At 43.9% G+C, this 23,314-nt stretch overlaps 1 protein-coding gene across 1 annotated transcript in view; it reads left to right on the top strand.

The window, feature by feature from the left end:
- Window positions 1-23,314, top strand: part of BMS1 (BMS1 ribosome biogenesis factor) — a 798,176-nt gene that overhangs the window by 674,335 nt on the left and 100,527 nt on the right. The window contains exon 20 of the mRNA XM_069611034.1: window positions 13,989-14,136. Coding sequence (XP_069467135.1) covers window positions 13,989-14,136 — 148 coding nt within the window. The remainder of the gene's footprint in view (window positions 1-13,988; window positions 14,137-23,314) is intronic.

Below are 23,314 nucleotides of genomic sequence, written 5' to 3' on the forward strand. Positions count from 1 at the left end.
AATAACATAACATCATGAGAAACATTGCCCCCTACCTTAGATGTAACACACGTGCAACATCTTCCCCTGTCCACCTGCCCCTCCATATTAGTGCTTGGTGCCTCTTCCCTCGTTTCCATCTCCACCTTACATTCTAACATCTCCTGCAAAAAGAAATAAAAAAACAAAAAGGTTCCTTTTAGGAACCACCTTTCAGAGTTAAAAAATAGAAAAAAAACAAATCTTATAGACTCCATCTACTTACATTTCTCAGTAAATTTTATAGACTTTCCAACATTTCCATTACCATTTTGTGTTATGCTAATGGAAATAATGTGGAATTAATCCCCCGTTCTAGGGACTGGAACGGGGGCTAACTGCCCGCCAGCCCAAGTTATCAGCCCAAAAACTACTGGATGGATTTACACCAAATTTACAAAAGCACACTTTTGGGACGAAGCGCCCGCTCCTCCCGCAAATTTGGTGAAAATCCACTCGGCGGTTTGGGCTGTAGGCGTGAGCATTTTATTTTTCAATTGAGTATGGGAAATGCCACAACACTTGGGGACCCCCCCCCCCCCTATAACTTTGCCCCCCCCACCCCTTGATGAAATCTCACTAAACTTCACAAGATCAATCTGACGGGGCCATATATGTTTTTTGCAAAGTGTTGTGAGGATTCGTTTGAGGGGGGTTTGGGGGGGCGAAGTTATAAGCCACTCAAAGTGCTCTGCCTATGGGTTGAGCAACTTAAGCTACAGGGCCACTACCACAGGCCCTGTAATATATATTAATATATATATATTCACACGCTAGGGAGCGGCGCAGACTCCTCGGCTGTAATTCTGCACAATGAACAGGCTATCCCAGATGCAACGTATGGTGTGGAAATCTGGAACTGTGGAAACATAGCAGCACTGGATGTCACAGAAGCAACATTTTTAAAACCACTTCTGGCACTCCCTCTGAGCGTGCCATCCGCATGCATCCATATGGAGCTAGATTTTGTAGTATTGCACTGGCTAAGGCTGTGGTATACAGACAGCCTGGAGCTGCATAGGCAAGAATTTAATAGGGCTGATGTCAGTAGAGGAGGGGGCGAGGATGGGTGAGTCATATAAAGAACACTCTAATGATTCTGGGCGAAAGTAGCTTGTGGGAGACCCCCTTTAGCAGAACTGGCCAGACTTGCATAAGAGTCAGATACGATGCATGTGACATCCAGGAGCCGCTTGGTAGAAGCAGCAAACAGACTAAAATTGGCCCGGAGTACCTCCTACATAAAACAGTAGTGGGTTTTGAAAAGTATCTTGATCAGATCTGCCCTTCATTTGAAAGAGCTTTGTATCTATGGTTTAGGTTGGGTATACTACCCCTGGCACCCATCACCAAAATATGGAACCAAAATAAGACTGATGAATGCCCACTATGTGGGGCTAAGGAGGAGTCGGTTATTCACATCTTGTTGATCTGCCACAACACTCTCAAGCTACAATGTTTATAGCTTAGCCCAATTTTTACAAATGAGGGCCTTCGTCAAATCAATTAGGCATTAACCCTTTGTAAACAGTCCACTCACCCCCATGTGGTACACGCAACTGCACAGTATATCTACAGAAGGTGGAAACTCAGGCCTAGGAGACAAAAGCACTTTAATGACACCGTAGAAACGGTTTACATTTCTGTATGCACTGAGAAGACTCTTTTTTTTTTTAGTTTTTTTTTTAACATGGTTATTAACGCCCCTGCGGTGTTTATCTTATTTTTTAATATAATGAAATTCAAGGTATTTTAAGTAGAAGTGTTTTTACTGTAAATGCCTGTATTTATATGGAACCCAACTTTGTTTTAATGTATTTTTCTAAGACAGGTCTGTTCCTAAGGATTGAAATTGCAAAATGAACTTGTTTTATGAATCTGTATGCTTTTATGGTGCTGTGCCGAAAATTACCTTCCTACAGCCCTCTCTCCCTCCTAAGATAAGCCTGGCTGCTCTGTCATTGCTACCATTACCTTGAGTGGTACAGGCCTATACTAGAAGTTGGAGTTCTGTATTACCAGGTAATAGCTGGACTTTAGAAAAACCTCATAACACTCAGATCCCCCTAAATTGGGCTATGGCAGATACTTGGCACTGTTCTTCACGGACACTGCCGTTCTTTTGTCAACCTCACCCGAGGGGCTTAATATTATAATGGAATCCTTTGTAAGGAAATGTGAGGATCTAAAACTCACTTTAAATATTGGGAAAACAAAGATCATGGTTTTTAAGCCAACGTTTTCCTAATGGTATGACCTAGATATCAAGGTAGCAGGGTGTAGGCTTGAACAAGTCCCATTTTATGATTTGGGGATTGGATTTCATGAGAATGGTTGCTGGTCCGCCCAAGTGGTAAAGCCTGCGCCACCCTGGAAAAGAATAGTGGTGCGCTTAGGGGCTTCTTTCACAGACACCAAAGAGGTGTTATTTCACGAGCTCTTCAATTGTATAAAATACAGGCCATTACATCCTCCCTGTTTGGGGTGGAATTATGGGGCTATGCCAATATTTCAAGCCTGGTAAAAGAGGAAAACAAATTCTTGAACTTGCTCATGCTCCCGCAGAGATTACCAAATGCACTTATCCATATGGAGACTGATGTATGCCCTATTGAGGAGAGGGGCCTTCATGAGACCAGTAGTGTATTGAATAAGTGGTTGGCATTCTCTGGGTGTTGAGAAATATCAAAATGCATGGACTCATTCAATGTGTCTGGAAGGAGGAATGCGTCTCCCATGGGGAACGCATGTGAAAGTGCCCTATGTGCTCTGCAAGTCTGGCTTATGGCCGAGCCCCCATAGTGTGAATAAGTTGCTTCGATCAAAGTTTAAAAAAGCTGCATTCAACTATATTTTGAAAAGCGGGTAGGAAGCCAGCTATAGACTGAGGTTGGGACCAGGCTACCTTCTGAATGAACCAGATTTCAGCTTGGATTGTTTTATTGACACGTGAATCCCCCCTATTCACAAGCGTTATAGCTTGGGTTTAGGATGAGAAATCTTAGGACAGCCTCATTTACAAAGTCATGGGGTGATACCAGTATGGGTATTTGCCCTCTGTGTGGTCAACAGTCCATTTCATGTTTTTAAGTAATCAACTAAGTGTTCTGGGAACCCTTTACTTGAAACCGATTGTCAGAGCAACGGCTCAATTTCAGAAGCTGTAGCCTTTTGCAGAGGGACCTCAGACCTGGATGTCATGCACTGCATAGCCAGACATACCCATCAGGCATAGCTAGGCAGGATAACAAAATAATGACCTAGAGATGTGGAACGATGGGATAACAATTGTTTTTTCCTTTGTGTTGATGGTTCATGTGCCAGATCATATGCAATTGGCCTGTCTGTAGCTCGGTTTTAAATCCTTATTTGAGGTATAAAGGGATACCAGTAAGGTGTTTGTGCATTAAAGGGGCTTTGAGTATTCTTTTCATTCCCCGCTTTTAGATTCCACTTGTATCACTTTTTAAGCAATATGACCCAAGCGGCGGGGGCATTACCGATTGCCCGCTTCGCTCGGGCCTATAACTATGGGCCCCTGGGCATTACCTGAGTCGGTAATGCCCCCGCTGCGAGGGTCATATTGCTTGTAGTATCCCCCGGAGTCAGTTTTCCCTTTCCATGGCAGCCATCGGGAGCGGACGTGCTGGAAACAGAAGTGTTCCCAGAGCGTCCGTTCCCGAAAGAAGACGGAGAAGAAGGTAAGTGGGGGAGGGAAGGAAAGAAACAAAAAAGAAAAAGAAAACGTACCTGCGTCGTCGGCGGGGGATGATGGAAACCTCCAGCCGTGTGGAGGCATGGAGCAGGGATGGCCCCACTCTCGGCCTACACACGGCTGAAGGCTGCCATTGTCCCCCACCAGGGACAAAGGAGGCAGAAGTTAAGTGGGGTGGGGAGGGCAGGGAAGAGGGAGGAAAGGGGGGGGGGCCTTACCTGAGTCCCCAGCGGGGGGCAAAGGCAGCCTCTCAGCCGTGGGGAGTTTCGGAGCGGGATGGCCCCGCTTCGAGCCTTCTCATTGGCTGAGGGGCTGCCACGCCCTCCGCAGGGTACAATGGCCGTGGAATCCGGGCCGGGTAATTCCTCAGCGAGGGCCAATCAGAATGGTTGTTTCATTCTGATTGCGCCCTCGCCGTGTAATATGTTATGACGTTTGTTTTTATGGCATTAGTTGTCTATTGTTTATTATATTTTATGAAGATCAATTTATACTAACTGGATTTCAGGGCTTGATATCCTCTTTGTGTATGTCTACTTGTGAGCTTGTGGATGTATAATTTTGAATGAAATACAAAGTTTTAATCAAACTAATGGTTTGGGAATGTTAGTGCAACTTAAGAAATGTATGCTGTGTTTTATACATCTTAATTTTTGTATTCCGTTGCTTTTAATAATGTATATATGTTATGTACACTTTTAAGGCTTTTTGCTGAATAAAGTGTTCTTTGACTGACTAACAAATTTTTATACTAAGCCCATCACTGCTGTAGTGGTGTTACGATTCCTGAACCGTGTTCAATAGGAAGCATATTGTGATCGTGCCAGTGTGTCACCAGACCTCAGTCTGTGGATAGTAAAAAACAGAGTTGCGGTTGGGATAGAGCTTAGTAAGTCAAAAAGCATTGGCAGTGTCAGGGCGACTGTTGGGGAGAATTCTCAGAAATGTGTTTATTCCCTTCTACCTTAGAGACCCCCAGCTCTTTTGCTGGACGTTAGGACTTTTTATCTCTCATATATTTTTAATGTGATTTATTCTGTTTCTTTTGACTTTGGAGTCTGACAAACTCCATAGGCATCATCTTTACATTGTGTCACACAGCACCTTGAGTGCAGTGGCTCAGGGAACTCTCTTAGATTTCCCAAAGGTTTAAATACCTTTCCTTGGTGAAACTACTTTTTCCATTACCAGTGAAGTGAAATTGACTTTACTTACATTTGTAACTTTCTATACCCAGCACACACTATCTTACAATAGGCTGCTGGAGGGGTTACCTAGTATCCCCTTTGTCTAGTTTCTCATGTAATATTTGTTACCCTTTCTAGAATTAATGGCTGTTTGCAGTGGTTTACTTTTTATTACCATTGTTTGTTTTTTTACCGCAGGCTGCGTTCGCAGCTGCAGTAAGGCACCCATGGGTGCCCATTTTGTCAAAATGGCCTTGGTCGTCTTTTTTTTCACCTTTTTCTGTCAGAAAGGTCCTTGAGATTTACTCTGCGTGCTAAACCAGGTTTAGTCCCTATGTTCGTTTTGTCTTTGGCAGGCTTCACGAGTGAAACCTGCCTCTGGCTCCAGTATGTCTGGCAGGGGCAGGAAGTGAGGGAGGTGCCGGAAACTCCCTGTGCTTAATCCCCTTAGTTATAGGAATGCACCCAAAGGTGATTGGCTGGCTGGAATTAATGGGAGAAACATGCATAAAAGGCGAGGCTTTTTGGCTTAGAATGCAGAGTCGACAACTGGACAAAGGAATCCAAAGAAGAACTTGGAAGAGATGCCTGCTGCAAGTCCTGGACCGTTGGTTTGCCCGGTGAAGCCCTGCTGCTGTGCTGAAGCTCCGAATTTGCCTCAACTAGAGAAGCCCTGCAAGGACGACTTCTCCCTTTGAGTTAGTGGGACAATTACTCCAAAGTAAGCCTCTCTGGACATCCTCTCGAAGCTGGTTGCCTTTCCAATGCTGTTGCTGCTGCTGGAACCCAAGAGCCAGGGAGAGGAACACCAGATTGTGTGCGTTGCTTTGAAGTCAGACCTGAGCGCTGGGAAGATCTTCAGACTTCCCTGATGCAGGTCTGACCAAGCCTGAGCCACCTCAACAGAGTGCTGGGCCCAGGATGCGAGCAAAGTCTGAATCGGTATCCGAGAACCGTGGTGTTGCTATTTGCTGTCAGACGCGACGAGCTGAGACATCGAAGAACCGCTGAATTGAAGTTTGCCCATTGCTGCTGCTGACCTTCCCATTGCAGAGCAGGAGTCCCCAGACGCCCTCCTTCTTGTCCCCACGACTGAGGCACAGGAACAGGATCTGCAGAGCTGTACAGGAACAGAGGCCAGCTGGAACCATTTCTTCTAACTAGAGGTACTGTAAAGTCTAAGAACTTACCTCTTGTTGTGTACCTTTACTTGCTCTCAGTTAAGACCTGTCTTGGTTACCTTGCAGAGTTGCTAAAGCTTTGCCCTCACAAGCCTCCCAGCTTGTGGCCCTTCAATTGTTCTATTTTCTACAAACATTTCTAAAAACATTGTGCAAGACTTTTTACCTACCTGCAAAGAAGATCTTCAGCTCCACTTGACATTGTGCTATTAACATTGGCTGTCCAGGTGCCCTGAGAGACTCCTTGTTACCTCTGACTTTGTGCTTTGGCCTTTCCCCCAGGGATGGGTTAACTTTACTCCGCATTGGGAGGTTCTAAAAAGTACTTGCCTGTTGATGAATTATTTGTTAACCTTTTGTTTTATTCCTCTATTTGATCTTCTACACCTAACTCAGTAATGCTTCAAATCTACCAGTGATAAATCAATGTCCACCGTGTCCTAGCTATTTGTCACCTGAGGGTGTAGGAAGTGTCTGTGTGCCATCCGTAATGGGTGTCCTCTGATTTGAAGAAACTAAGTGTGTTTTGAAGTGTATTTTAATTTACATATATTGCTCCCTTTTTGAAGAAGGCTTATATAACTGACTGTGAAATAAATTAATAATTGTTTTATCAAGAAACCTTGAGTATAAGTGTTTATTTGGATAACTGTATTGTGAAACTCTGTCACAGCATTACTGCTCACATTGACCCTTCTTGAGATAAGCCTGGCTGCTCAACCACACTACCAACCCGTGTAGTTCAGACTTATACCAACGTTTGTGTCCCTATTGCCAGGTGGTCAGGGTCATTGTAGTGCACCCAAAGGGTACTGCATACAATCTTGCCTTACAGCGACTTCGATTGAAGTCCCTTTGTCCACACAAATATCAGAGATCCAATAAAATAAAGAGAAAAAGCAAAAAAGGCAAGGGGTCCTTAAAAATGACCTAGATAATGCCCTAAAGCAAAATTAGGGCTTAACCTTTGTGTTTAAATCACTCGAATTGGGGCATCTAATTGGCATTTGTAGGGAGTCAATAGAGGTGTGTGTGTGACACATGTCATACATTAAGGTGGACATGTATGCTGAGCAAGGGTGCCTTGGTCCTCGTTTTTGGACAAATATCCTTTTACTAGGAAGGGAGTTGGGCTATGGATTTGTAATGCACACTCTGTTGAGTAATCCGAAGAAGAACTTGGAAGAGATGCCTGCTGCATCTAGAATTAGTAAGTGGGCCTTACTAATTCTAAGTTAATTTATTTTTGACAGCCTTGTCTATTTCTGTCCCATATGGCATGTTTATTTTTCTATTTAATGTTCTTTCACGGACGATCTGATGTTTTGAAGGGTACCCTTCTAAAACTTTGTCGGAAAAATAATGAATGGAGAAATTATTGCATGTTTTTTGCGAACATTTCTCCATTCTTGGGCACATTTAAAAAAAATATATGGGTGGGGTAAGGGAAATAGTCGAGGCAGTGCAGGGCAGTGCAATTTAACAAAAAAAATGTGCGATATTTTCACAATTCTAAATTCCAACATCCGTTTTGAAGTCATACGAGAAGTGTTGTATTTTATTAGTTTGCGGACAATGGTAGTCTGAAAGGGCCCAATGCCCAAATGCAAAACAAGAGGAACTTCCAATTGACGCCCACAACCCCTGGAAGACGAACCTGATGAAAAGAAAAATCCAAGACAGAACCTAGAAGAACTCTTCGACGACACTGACACCCCCGGCACCTACACCTCAACAAGAGATCGATCAGAAAGGAAACCTTTACACCGATCAGAAGACCACCCCACCAAGAAAGTCCAAACCAAACTACACCTCCAAATTCCACTTCAATCTAATAAACGCAAGATCCATGTCAAAACACTCAACAGAGATCTTCAACCGACTCCATGACAACGGCATTGACATCCTATTCATCACAGAAACATGGTTGGACGACAGTTACAAAATCACACTCCAAAGCTGCCTTCCAACCAACTTCAAATGCCTTCAAATAAATAGGAAAAACAAAAAAGGAGGAGGCATCGCAATAGCATTCAAAGAACACCTGAAAATGGCTGGATTCATCCCCGGCAGGTCCACAGCCTCCAACATCAGAAGATGCCACGAGGTCATAACCACGGCACCACCGGACCTGCAGGCGATAGCTGTATCATTAGACATGCGTAAAGCTTTTGATACGGTGTCCTGGCCATTCCTGTTCGGGGTGCTACGCAACTACGGGTTCGGGCCGAAATTCATGAAATGGATAGTTATTATACTCGTCCCCTCAGGCCAGAATTAGAGTCAACGGTTCACTAACAGAAAAACTTGAATTGCGGGGGGGCACCAGACAGGGTTGCCCACTATCGCCATTACTGTTTGCATTGATAATTGAACCTTTGGCGGATATTCTGAGGATCCACCCCGGCGCATGCGGGCTAAAAATGGGCGCCACACTACACATCATAAACCTATACGCAGACGATATCTTGCTGTATCTGAGAGAACCAGACAGAACATTGGGGAGGGTCCTGTCCATGGTGGAACAATTTGGTAGAATCTCGGGCCTACGACTCAATCCCAACAAATCAGAAGTGTTCCCAATTACTGAGGCCACTGTCAAACCCCAAGACCTGTATGGCCTACAGTGGTGCCCGACGCATATACGGTACTTGGGAGCGTGTATAGCCAGGACGGCACAGTTGTCGCGGGCACTGAATTATAACCAGCTGGGGGATTCACTGTGCCTGAAACTGAAACGTTGGGGGGCTCTCCCTATTTCCATGATGGGTAGGATCGCCCTAGTGAAAATGATAATTCTCCCAAAGCTATTCTACTTATTCAGTACGGTGCCGGTCTGGCCAGGTCGGGCTCTGTTTACTAAGATCACGGGAGCGTGCGCTTCATTTGTCTGGGGCGGTCACCCTAGGGTGGGCTGGTGGGTACTGACCAATGAATACTCCAAAGGCGGTTTGATGGCACCAGACTTTGAACTCTACTATCTGACTGCACAGGCACAATATGCTTCCCTTTGGGCTACAACATTTATCAATCCGGTGGGTCCTACACCAACTCAACCTGAGAAAGAGGCCATGTTAGCGCTCCACCAACTCACGAGTTCCACCTGCAAACACTATAACTCACTGAAACCGTCAAAAGTGACGATCACGACATGGGCCAAAATAGTTGAGATATACGGCACTAACAAGATATATCACCCGAGTATGCCGCTTTGGGGTACCCCGCAGGCTCCTTTCAGCCTTGAGGGAGAAGCAGCCCACCAATGGACATCTAGGGGCATAGCACAATGGGGCCAACTTTTAACCGACGGGCACTTCATTCAATGGGAAGATATCAGGGACATAGTGGGGAATACACCTGGGACCAGACATCAGTACATCCGTATGCAGGCAGCCTCCCAGAATGTGTACCCAACCTTTCCCAACGAACCTCCACTCAACATGGCACTGGGATACGTGTTCGCAGGGGGATCTCATAGGATAACGGCATCGGGTATGTACAGAATTATACTCCAGACACGCCCTTCAGAGCAACGTACAGCTAAGGCCAAATGGGAACAGGACCTGGGGGAGGAGATAGGAGATGTTGAATGGTCTCAACACTGTGCACTTGTTAAACAGATCTCCTGCAACTCCAAATACAGATTGATTCATTATAAAATACTACAAAGAACACACTACACCCCAATGAAACTCAAACACATATACCCGGCAATGACAGGGAAATGCCCGAGATGCCACGCCGACAACGCAGACATTTACCACATGTTATGGGCCTGTGTTAAACTGCGGGGATACTGGGAGGAAGTATGCCGGGTACTAGATGAGATGGCGGACCACCCCATTGAGTGGACCCCACGAATGTGCCTGCTGGAGACTTGTGAGAAAATGAACCCGATATGGCGGAAATTACTGAACTTAAGTTTACTATTGGCCAAGAGAGCGGTTCTGCTCAAGTGGAAAAGTGCTAATCCCCCAACTAAAGCTGATTGGATCAGGGACATGGCGTGGGCAAACGATATGGAGGAACTGTATATAGACACGGTGCTTCCCAGCTCAAGGCCCAAGAATATATGGGACAGATACAAGGCATACTTGGCGGGGAGGTTTGAGAAAGTTAGCCCCGATCACGAATAGAAACTGTTAATGTAACTGTGCATTTTGTGTATGTGTCAATGATATAGCTAAGCAACTGTACTGACTGTGTGCAACAAAAAATAAAAGTTTTAAAAAAAAAAAAGAACACCTGAAAATTAAAAAAAAAATACCCACTCATCATCATCAACTGTGAAACCATGGTAATACACCTAACATCGAGCCCAAAAACCAACATCACATTCATTCTGGTGTACAGACCACCAACATACGATGCAACCTTCGTCGACAACTTCATAGAAGCCATCACCAATACAGCCATCAAGCACAAACCTCTAATCATCTTGCGGGACTTCAACATCTGGTTTGAAGACAGTCACACCAACTCCCAAAACTCACTGATCGGACAACTCACTACCATGAAACTACGACGGCTAGTCAAAGGGGCAACACACTCGGCAGGACACACCCTCGACGCAATTTTTGCCAAGGAAAAACTCATCACCACGGCACTGCCGATACAAATACTATGGAGCGACCATCTCATCATCCCATTCGTGATTTCTCTGCCAACTCAAGTCTACAAACAACCCCCAAAACTCACAACCATCACAAAAAGAAACTGAAAACACATCAAAGAAAACAACCTATTCGAACAACTGGAGATGACCAAATCCTCAAACGCAGAAATAGAGCTAGCTGACCTAGACGGCAAAGCGGAGCTACTACACAAATGGATTGCAGATACAATTGACAATATCGCCCCGGAAAAACCATTCACCCCATCAAAAAAAGAGAAATGGCAAAATGGTTCACCCCACTACTAAGCACCATGAAAAAGGAAAACAAAAAGATGGAACTGGAATGGAGGAAAGAATACAACCCAGACAAAAAAACTCCTCCAGAAACATCCGCGCATACAAGAAGGAAATTCAAAAGGCGAAGAGAAGGCATTATGATGACAGAATCACCAATGCCTCTAACACACAAAAAGAAATGTTCAACATCATTAGAGATGAGAAACCCACCAGGCTGCGACAACACCCCACACCCATCAGAGAAACTATGCAATGACCTGGCAGGCCACTTCAAGAAAATAATTAATGACATCCGACAAATCATATAAAACAGACCAACCAACCACAACATACAACCAAAAGAACCTAACACAGAACCACAGTACAAACTCCAAAACTTTCTGGAAATATCAGCAGCGCCATTCGCCATGTTGGTAAAACGCAGCAAGAAAGCAGGTTTACTGATGGATCCCTGTACCCCTGTCCCCACATCTACAAATCAATCCTCGCACAAGGAACACCAGCGGAATATTACAGAAACATTCTAAATCTATGACTAGCAACAGGAAATGTACCAAGATCCTTCAAATCAGCATATATCAAACCACTTTTAAAAAACACAAGTGGCGACGTAGACGATCTTTCCAACTACAGGCCAATATCAAACATTCCCTACCCAGCAAAACTCCTTGAAACCTATGTATACAAACTAACCCAATCACATGTAGAAAAACAACACCTGCTAGACCAAGCTCAAGTTGCTTTCAGACCTGCAAGAGGAACAGCAACAGCACTACTATCCATCTGGGACGACCTAAAAACTAACGCAGACTCAAACACAATCTCAGCCCTTATTCTGCTCGACCTCTCTGCAGCCTTCGACAGTTGTCCATGACACCCTAGCCAAAAGACAAGAAGACATAGGCATAACAGACACAGCACTACTCTGGACTAAATCAGACAGAACAGAAACCGTATGGATTAAACCCTTCAAATCCACCCCACGAGTTTACGACTGTGGAGTGCCGCAAGGATCCTCACTATCACCACTGTACTTCAACATCTACCAGTCTCTAGTTATCAGAATCTTCAAAAAATACAACATTACATGCTACAACTATGCAGAAGATGCTCAAATCTACAAAATCAAAGCAAGCAAGCTGATCGCTCAACCCTAATTGAGTGTCTAAAAGAAGTCTTAAACTGGATGAATGATGACAATCTGAAAATCAACCCAGGAAAGACAGAAATCATGATCATATCCAAAAACCAAGAGAACGAAACCGCCATACCGTGGCCAACGGAAATGGGAACCACACCATCACCATCTAAGGTATTAAAAAATCTGGGAGTCCTGATGGACAACACCCTAACCTTTGAACCACATATAAATGCAATCATCAAATCATCAAATGCAATCATCACACGGCAAGAAGAATCCTACCTTTCCTCTCCTTCACGCACAAAACACTCACAATCGTCACCCTCATCATGTCAAGAATCGACTACGCAAATAGCCTCTACCTCGGAATACCAGAATACCGCCTGAAGAAACTACAAGGGATCAAAAATTCAGCAGCCAGACTACTCAAACTATCCAGAAGAGACCACATCACTCCTGTCCTAAAAAACACTACACTGGCTCCCAGTAAAACATTGCATCACCTTCAAAACAATGTGCATACCACACAGGGCAATCGTTGGAGAAGGAGCAGAATTCCTACAAAAAAATAACAATATACAAGCCAACGAGACTCCTCAGGTCAACCAACGAAATCCGCCTGGAACAGAAACCATACCTTAATAAAAAAAAAAACCTGGAGGCACCTCCTTCTCCCACTTAGCGCAAAAACCTGGAACAACATCCTAAAAGAAATAAGAAACACCAAAGATCACCCACAATTAAGGAAATTACTAAAAACCGGGCTCTTCAAAATCAGACTCAAACTGAAAACTGAAACAGAAAGGAAAAAGGATGACTAAACTTAAGAGGACACTGACAACATCCAGAACCGACCAAGAAAGTCCCACCACAACTAGACGGGTAACGCTAAGTCAAATAGAACAGAAGCGACACCCATCAAGACAGAATCAACACCCCAACCAATCCCTGCCAACTTCCTCATTCTCCCCATAATTGCTACCAGGTACCACACTGTTATGGATTTATATGAAATGTTAGCAATCACCACACTCGAACTGAGTTGTGGACATTAGCATGTACACTGGCCGTATGAGTTGAAAAGGAAGGCAAGTTGAAAAGGAAAAAAAAGTCGATGAAAGTCGAGGCCAGATCTGAAAGGGACAGTGAGTACCAGACAAGCCCAGTTCAGGAGAGGGGTGCAGAAATGCTCCCACACCCACCTGGGGAGATTACGCAAACCAAGCGCCTCACTTCAAGACAGAAAGACAACTAACCAATCCACTAAAAATTTCCCCCTCTGCATACACCTCTCAAACTGTAAACCAAACACAACCACAAGCCTACTGCACAACAAACCGCACAAACTTTACTACACTGCAACAACAAAACAATACACACATAGACCACACAACAGTACACGACAACTACTGGCCGCAAACACCCCAGGCTCAGCCAACGGAACCACCGGGCTGAAGCCGCCAACATCACATCACTGCTCTCTTGCACTTTTCCAGCTTCCTCCCACTAACTCGCCCTCCCTTTCCTCTTTTTCAGAGCACCAGGGGACCACTCCGGTGGTGATAGTGCGCGGTATAAATATCCTTTAACATTAACAATTAATGTGGCATTGTTGAAGTATTAGATGCATTGTTGAAGTACGAGATAAAATAAAATGTAAAAACATCAACAAAGGCAAGAGGACAAAATGATGAGTTGAGATGTGACTATTGAAGGCACCTGTGGTAATGTTGAAACTAGGGTGTTGCCCTCAGCTTTTTTCAGAAGTTCATACATAAATGTTACATGACAAGGTCAGAATACTTTTCTCATACTGCATTTATGTTCCCTACAGGGGATGTTCAACTCTGCCTTAGAGGTGGCCAAGTTTGAGGGCTCTGCCATCCGCAGTGTAAGCGGCATCCGGGGTCAGATTAAGAAGGCTCTCCGCACTCCAGAAGGAGGTTTCCGTGCCACATTTGAGGACAAACTACTGATGAGTGGTAAGTGGGACTCTCGAGACTATTGGTTGAACTCTTCCAATTCAAGGAAATGGCGTCAATTTCCTGCATTACTGGAACTAATTCATCGTTATGACATCCCTAGGAAGTCTATCTTTTGACATCACAGCTATTTGACCATTGTTATTTGGCCGTTGTTATTTGTGTGTGTGTTCATGTCCATATGGTTTTTAGGTGCCCGGACCAGATTTATTTATAGGGCGGTAGTCATTATCCCATAGTTGAGGTGAAACCTAAGATACAATGACTGGTATATAATATTGTATTCAAAACATGCATCACGTTCCCATAACATCCAAAGGGTCAAATCAGACACCTACATTTTGTGCTATATTAATGTATTGACCTTGCAAAAGAAAAGCGGGACTATGTTCTGAAGAAAATGGGTTTACCACTACTATGTTTTATTTTTTATATATATTGGCTTCCTAACTAGTGAACTACAAACCTAAAAGTAGTGTTCTTAATTGTTGCCAATTCCTAGCTGCAGTCTTCTTTTAGAAATAATTGGCGTTTAATATAGATGAAATCTAAAGAGAGGGCAATACAAATGTCTACATTGTCAACGATAGCAACCTATTTAGTGTTAAATTCTAAACAGTAAGAAGGATAGCTTCATAAATCACAATGCAGGTAAAACAATGTTCATTATTTAAAGATACACAAATGATATTCCAGAAATATATGGAATCTTAAAAAAAGTCTTTGAGGACACAGCCAAATTTAAGCTGTAGTGTCTTAAGACGGTGCAAACTTTAATCAAAAATGTTAAATGATAAATCCAATATACCCTTAGATTGGTAAGAGAGAGTAGACATGATGTTTCTAGGATAACCTCAAAATTGGCTTACCAGATCAATTATTACTATAGAATGCAGTTATTACTAGATATATAATTTAACTCAGTCCTAGCATAGTGCCTAAATGTACAAAGCTGGTGCCAGATCAATTTAAATGCTATTGATGCTGTGAACTGACAAATTGGCAAATCATAATACTATTGGCACCTTTCATAAAGGTGGAAGATGAAATCAATGACAATTCAAAAATTAGCTATAGGTTAGGCTTCCAATAAAGGACGTCAGTATATGGAGTTATATGTAATTAGTGCATGCTATTGAACTTAAATACATAATAATCAAAGATGTCCAAATCCAGCACGTTGTGGAGTGTTGCACAAGTTGCTGTCTGTGACAGAACTTGGAAAAGCCCACCGTCGGTGCCATGGTTCGTCTTGCGTGGAAAACAAGCTTCCCCCTAAAATAATACTTGAACACCCTGACATATTCGCTCCTTTATTTACTAAAATTGTAAACTCTTCTTTCCGAGACAAAACGGTGCCGGAAAATATTTTAAATAAGTCACCATTACCCCACTTGTAAAAAAAAAAAAAAAAAAAGAACTTAGACCAACGCGACCCAAACAACCTGTGGCCTATTTCGAATTGCAACTTCACTCTTAAAGTCATGGACAAAATCGCTACAGCTCAATTACAGGAATACGTAGATAAAAACGAGTTACTACATCCACAACAATCTGGTTTTAGAGCAGTACATAGCACAGAGACAGCAATGCTAGATTTACAAACGAAAATGCTGGAAATCATGGACAAGTGCAAAACCAGTTTACTAGTGCTCTTGGATCTAAGTGCCGCGTTCGACCCGTTAGACCACCAGCTTTAACAAAAAGCACTAGCTAAAACTGCAAATTGCTCCAATGAAGCAATAAGATGGCTCCCCTCCTTCCTCGAGAATAGAATATCACGTGTCCATTGGGGTGACAAATTTTCAACCGAACATAACATCTTGTGTGGAGTTCCACAAGGAGCTAGCCTGTCACCACTGTTCTTTAATATCTACATATGCCTCCTGTGTGAATTACTAGAACAACTCCAAGTGTTTTTCACTAACTATGCTGACGACACCCAGCTAGTCATGGAATTGAGCGGCAATTATGTTAAGGACAGTATTACATTGAACACCCTCTACAAGAATATTGAAGAGTGGATGAACAACAATTGGATGTGCCTTAACAGCAATAAGACCGAGTTAATGGTATTTGGATCCACCCAGGCGCGCGCCAAACTGTCATCCGACTACAAGGCATTTCAAATCAAGGAATCTTGCATTGAAGTAGTTGGCAAGGTTAAAACACTTGGCATGACTCTGGAAGCATCACTCAACGCAGATGCTCAAGCTATGTATGTTAGCAAAAATTGCAACTACTACATTAGACTCCTTAAAGCAATTAGACCCCTTCTCAATGAAAAGAATTGTGCCATTATTGCCAGAGCCACCATTTTATCGCGGTTGGACTATGGTAACACACTCCTTGCTGGTGCCAGCAAGCAAAGCTTACACAAGTATCAACTGATTCAAAATCAGGCGATAAGGGTTATCAAACATAAATCTAGGAGAGATCACATTAGCGAAGCCAGACGCGACCTACATTGGTTGAAAATGGAAGACTGTGTACAATTCAAGTCCCTGTGCCTAACCCATAAATGTCTTTATGGAAAAACACCCGCCTACTTAAAGACTAAACTCACGCCCTACAATACAACCAGAACATTAAGATCTGAAGCCAAGGGCTTGATAACATTAAAATTTAAAAAAGAACTTGTTCTAGGAAGAGCCTTCCCCACTCGTGCGGCAGCCTTCTGGAACAAACTACTGACATGCCTCAGACTGGAAACAAACCTCTACTCTTTTCGTAAAAAAACTTAAAACCATGCTCTTTAAATAATCCCAGAAAGAATTCCTTCTCCACTTCTGGTTTATTCTCTCTTTTGCTGACCTGTCCCGTCCACAGTCTTGTCCCTATGTTTGTCCTTGTCTTTTCGTATGCGCCCCGATGCTTGCGAGCAGTCGGCGCAATATAAATAAACAAATAATAATAATAATGGTTTAGCCCTTAGGTTTAGTCTGAACCGCCCAAAGGTTTGGAAGCAATGATGAACAGCCCGGCTTAGTTTAGGATGGAGAAAGTCTGTAGTGAAGCACACAGTGCTCGGAGTATACAATTAGTTCAAGGTAACACTGACACACTAAAAGATATATAAAAATATGGATTTATTTTATATACACTAAGACTTCAGAAGTAAATAAAGTGCTATTCACACAGTAATATCGCAGTATAATTAAAAGGTAGCACACTTTAAATCAATGTAAAGCAACACAAAGTGAGAGAAACTACAGAAACTAATAAGCAAACTCTCGGTCAACCATCTTTAAAAGTCCATCCCATTATGGAGTTTTACTAAAGTACACCTGTGGTAGGACTGTAGAAGACTCACTCTCAGGAGTACATAACTCCAACTCTTAGGTTCGGCCTGAACTACTCAAAAGGTTTGGTAGCAATGGTTGAGCAGTCAGGCTTAGTCTAGGAGGGGAGAAGGATTGTAGCTAAGTACAAAGACCCTGCAGCACACTTCTATTCCCAACATGGTACCAACCTGAAATGTGGCATGTGGGTAGGTTCCATGGTGTAGATAATGTAAAAAGTATAAAATATACATGGTTTTTTTTTTCCTTTTTTTTTTTTTTTTTTTTTTTTTTACAGTTCTGCAATGTTTACCTCTGCCATATGGGTCTTCGCGCTGTAGTTCTACGTAAACTTAAGCAGTTCAATGTTCCTAAACTTTCCACAATACCAGCATTCTAGCTGACTTTAGCGGCACTCACTTTTTGAAAAAAAAATTTTTTTTATTGTGTTTAACTGTTAGCAGTTTTTAAAACAAAAAAAGAGGAGAAATCCCTTTTCCAAGTGCGTTTTCCAGATGCTTGTCCCGGAGGGCTAAGTCCTATCAGGGACTTTCTAGTCGATCGCAGATGGCGTCCAGCTTCAAACTGTGTAGGAAGTTTACCACTGCGATTACTGGTCTTCGACTTAGCCCGTTCATTAAATATGACCACCGTCCTCGTCCATTCTTGAAAAGTTTGAGTAGAGGTGACCTAAGTGAGTGTCTCTGTTACCCATAGTTCCTGGGCATTGCAGGATCAGGTGTTTCAGGCTCTCCTTTGAGTTTTGAATCAGGCAGAAGCGACAGGAGTCAGACGCGGATTTGCCTCGGGTTTTCAAGACCTCGTTTGTCTTTAAGATGTTCAATCTTGCTCTCAGAAAGGTCAAGCAGTATGTCTTGTTCGGGAAACTTCAGTAGGTAACTGATGGGCTCATTTAGTTTTTGGGCGAAGGGTGGTAGATGGGCCACAGATTTGTAGTTAGTTGCAGTCTGTTGGGTATCGCACCAGTCTGCTTCTTTCAGTTTTTTTGCCGAGTTTCCCGGGTTAGTAAGAAGCTCGTCCTCTGAGCTACCTATTGATTTTAGGAGGGCTTGGTTTTTTTGTATCCAGGTTTTGGTCATTTTGTTTGAGCCTTTCTCAATTCCTTCCTGGATCAATGTGTAAATTTTCTCCACAGATGATCGCACTTCTCTATAGAACATTAAACTATTGATGGATATTGTGCCTTGAAGTGAGGTGAGTCCGAGTTCTCTTCTTATCAAGGTTATTGGGGTCGAAGTGGGCAGTTGAAGGACTTTTTTCCAAAGTGAACCCTCCAGTTTCGGCCAAGTTGAGTCTGGAATGCCAAACATAGCGGCTGTGCCATACGTAAGCACTGGTACCACTTTCATCCTGTAAAAGTTGGTGGCCGCCTTTACTGAAAAGCGGCCACATTTTTTGTCCATGATGATCAATTGGTTTGACAGGATTTTATTTTTGTTTGTCAAGAGGTCTAACATTGGTTGCTCGTTCCTTTTATTACTGAACATGGTGCCCAGATATCTAAAGGCGTCCACCTCTTCAAGGCGGGTGTTGTTAAAGAACCATGCCTCTTTCCGTTTGGCCGCTTTTGTCAGTCGCATCACTTTGGTTTTCAATGCGTTGCTTTCCAGGTCGTTGGTATAAAGGAATTTGTTCAAGTTATCCAGTTTTCGCTGGAGCCCTATCTTCGTTTGGTCGATTAGGATGATGTCGTCAGCGTAAAGTAGTCTGCTGACTTTTTCAGACCCTAGTGAGGGCGGGAAGGCTTTTACTTTTCTTTCGGCTTGTTGGTAGTCGCCGGTGTAGGCGTTGTAAAGTGAAGGTGCCAAAGGGCATCCCTGCTTTACTCCACAAGTTGTGTCGATTGCAAAGGACAATAGCCCTGTGCCATTGAGTCTAACTCTCATTGATGTTTCCGAGTAGAGTTCTTGTATGGGATCCAACAAGGGCAAGGGACAGTTCCAGTTTGCAAGTTTTGACCAAAGCTTCTCTCCGTTTACTTTGTCGAATGCTTTTTAGATAAATCGATAAAGGCCATGCATAGGGGCGGCGCCCCTTCCTGGACTCTGGCCTTTAAGATGTTGATGGTGAAAATGTTTGCCATGGTGTTCAAGTTTTTTTAAGCCGGTTTGGAAGTTGTCCCACCCTTCTGATGAGGGCATCCAGGCTTTGAAACTGTCAAGTAGTAAGGATCCAAAATGTTTGCCAATACAGTCAAGGAGTGCTATCGGGCAATAGTTGTTTGGATCGCTTCGGTCTCCTGACTTGTAAATTGGCACAACATTAGCTGTCTTCCAGGACTTCGGAATGGATCTTGTTGCCGTGCATGATTCGAAGATTTCTGCTATCAAGATTGACCAGCTTTCTGGATTAGATTTTAGGTCCATATTTGACACACCGTCGGGGCCTGGTGCTCGTGATGCTTTGAGTTTCTTGATTTTGGCTTCGATGCAGGCTGGGTCAGGATCTATGGCCCACCGGTTGCTTCGGTGTTTCCCAGGTTCTGTCCCTTTGACCAATGGATCGAAGAGGGCGGAAAAGTGCATGATCCAGGCTTCTTCTGGGACGCTGTATGATGAGGTGTCCTCGCATGTTGAGCTTTTAGAATTAACCAGAGCCAAAAATGCCTTTGTTTGCTTACCAGCCAGTACTCTCAGCATTTGCTCAGAATCGTCTTGGTATAGCTGGAGTTTGAAGCCTTTTAGCCAGTTCTTGTAGGCCTTATTAACCGTCCAGGCTGTTTCTATGTTGGCGATTGGGGGAAACCTTTTGGCCTTTCTTTTGGCTCGTCTCATCTCCAGCCTTTTTTCTCTGAGAGTCAGGTTGTTATGGTGGTGAGACTTTGCTTTGTTTTGGTTACCAGTTTTCCTTATCTGGTATGGTTGAAGTAGAGGGCAGTGGTCCGTGAGGAGGCCTCCCTCTTTTGAGTTGACCTGGGCTTTTGCTTGACAGTAGTTTGAAATTAGTGTCGTAATAGTGAGGCTTTCAACCTTAGGCGGGTGTCGTTTGCGTAGGTCTCCATATTGGTCGTACTCAAGGCGCTCGAGATCTCGTGAGCTCCGTGACTTGGTGCCGACCACGTCGTTTTCAGGAGGTTGTGGTCGCTATTGCGTGTTCTAATGATCTCGAAGCCTGTGACTTGTGGCAGAAGGTTTCTAGAGAGGTAGACGTGATCTAGGGTAGCGCGCCTTCCTGCTAGTTCCCAAGTCGGGATTACCGGGTGAGGAACTTTGCCCAAGAAGTGGGCATTGTGAAGGTCGAAGGTATCCATCAGGTTAGCCCATTTAATTCCTCTTTCTAGGGAGTTTTCTGGCAATTGTAGCGTGTTTGGTTTTGGTTGGAAGTTTTCGTGTTCTTTCCTCCTGATCCTCACATTTAAGTCACCGCAGATGATTATGCTGTCAACTAGATCATTTGATAAGGCGTCCTTCAGAATGTTTTCAATTTTTGATAGGAAGAGCTCTGTTGCACTTTCTTGCGGGTTCCAATACAGATTTACTAGTAGGTAAGTCGTTTTCTTCTATTTATTTGCCCCTTGTTGGTTGCTCCCTCGCTGGATCAGGGTTGCCAAAATATGCGGTTCCGCCTTTATAACTTTGATGAAGTGGAAGTTGGATCCAATTCTCAGCGCTGTCAGTAATCCCGCCCTTGGTCTGCCTAAGGCTCCTCTCAGAGCTGGTGAAAAGGTGATTGCGTAGCCCTCTATCGATGGTTTATTTTGGATCCATGTTTCTTGAAAACACCAGATGTCAGATGATCCCAGGTTAACGTCAGAGGAGTGCGTCAGGTGCGTGAAGCCTCAGGTATTCCAGGAACCCAAAGTTAGGTTGGTGGTTGGTTCCGTGATCGGTGGGTGGCCAGAGTGCCCCTTGTTTGTCTGGCTTTTGTTTAGTTGCTAAGATCTGTGTTTTGTTGATAGGGCCTTAGGCAACCAAGCCCAGCGGTTTGCATCTTCCTTTGGTTGCTTCCTGTCCAGATTTAGCTTTTCGTTTCCTTTTGTTGAAGTGTCTTATTCAATGGTGATGTTCCAGTTTTTCTGGGGGCCAGGCGGCACTTTCTCCAATTCTAAAGAGCACGGGCGGAGGCCCTCATTCTGTTTCTGCATGGTGGATCTTGAAAGGCGTCTATTTGGTGGTGACGACACCCAATCGTTCCTGTATGCGGGATCGTTGGTACCGTGGGCTTTTGTCTTTTTTTCTCGGGAGCGTCTTTCCAAGCATTTTGGTGAGTAGTCTTTGGGATTGTGGCCTTCAGGGCTTATGTAATCTCTGAGGTCGTATCCTAAGGCTCTCAGTTTGTTTTTTGTCTTGTTAAGGTGGATTTTATGGTTTCGGACTGTATGTGTAAGTAGACACTGTCTACACGCTTTTTGTCTCGAAATTCCACAATTGTAAGGTCATCTGTAGATAGAGTTTTTAGTGCTGGGACCAGGTGCAGGATTTTTAAAATGGTTTTCCTGTTAAGGATGAAAGAGGAGTCTTCTTTCCAGATGCTTTTCAAGGTAAAAGAGCGGGTCTTGGTGGTCCTGGCCGAGCGTCTTATGAATTCTCTTTTTGCTTGACGGTCTTTGCTTTTTTCTCTAGGTGTAGTAGAGTGCTTAGACTTTCAAGGCCCTCTAGGTTTTGACGTTCGTTGGTGGTTTGATGTGGACGAAGGTCTCTCTATATGATCTGGTTTTTGATGTCTTTTTGTGCTCCGGTTTCTGGAAGGTCCCCACTCCGCTCTGTGGCCACTTCTATGGGCTCTGGAGCGCCAATGAGTTAGTTTCGGTTGGTCGTTCCTGTCTTACTTTTTCAGAGTCACTTCTCGATGGTTGAGTCTCATTTAAAGGGTGTGGCCTGGGACAATCTTCTGTCTTTGTTTTTTGCCAAGAGATTTCATTTCTTCTCTTCCAGTGTCAGGAAGATTGGGCTTGTTGACTTTTTTTATTTTTTTATTTTTTTTTCGTATTTTTGTTTAGGGTTGAAGCGTTCGGCAGATGACGCAGGGGATTGGCTGCTTGCGTTTCTCTTCCTTTTTTTAGGCGGATTTCGGTCGGCCTCATCCCAATCCTCTGAAGTTTCTGTTTCGTTCAGGGCTGCGTCCATCAGTTCACTTTCCGTAATTGACCAAATGGTGTCGTCCATGTCCCTCTTTTCTTTAGTAGTTGTGCGGGGGGGCTTCGATTGGGGAGGTAGGGTTGGGTCGTTGGGTTTAGGCTTGAAAAGTAGGCAGGATTGCTTAAGTGAGGGAGCCTGACTATCTTCGTTGGTTTTGAGTCTGGTTGGGGGTTTGCTCGTCTTCGCCTTTGAGGGCCCTCTCAGGTTGGGATCATCTTTTTTGGATGGAATGGTCTACAGAACAGGATGCACATCCATTTTTCAATAGGGGTCTAGTCCCCGTTTTCTGTAATGTTTTGTTCAGATTGGTTTGCGGTGGCCGCAAGGGTTTAATGGTTAGAGGTTTTGTCTTTTCTTTTGGTTTCAGTGTGGTCTGCTTAGCTGGAAGGACTTCCGTTGTTGACCCTGCTTGCATGCCAGGTGGAACGTTGATACCTTGGTTGGTAGGAACTGTCGCGGCTTCTTTGGCAGAGTTCCTTGTGAAATTGAAGATTTTAATTACTGGCTCATCGGTTTGGGTGAACCTCGAACTCTTGGAGCGGACGGCGTGGAGACCCAGTGACGATTGAACTGCTCCTGGAGGTGGGTTGTTGTGGTCCTTGGCTGTAATATACCCTTCAATGAAAGCAAGTGGCGTTTGCATATGAGCCTGCAAAGTTACTTGGTCTTTAGCAGAGTCGTTGAGCGCTTCATACAGTTTGGTAAAGGGCGCCAGGGCTATAGTCAGGGACGACATGAGGGCCAAGAGGTCAGTTTTTCTTTTTGGTGATGAGGATGAGGAGCCAGATGTGGCTTGCG

This window comes from Ambystoma mexicanum, chromosome 8 (genome assembly GCF_040938575.1).
Source record: "Ambystoma mexicanum isolate Mex_15411 chromosome 8, UKY_AmexF1_1, whole genome shotgun sequence".
Lineage (NCBI taxonomy): Eukaryota > Metazoa > Chordata > Amphibia > Caudata > Ambystomatidae > Ambystoma > Ambystoma mexicanum.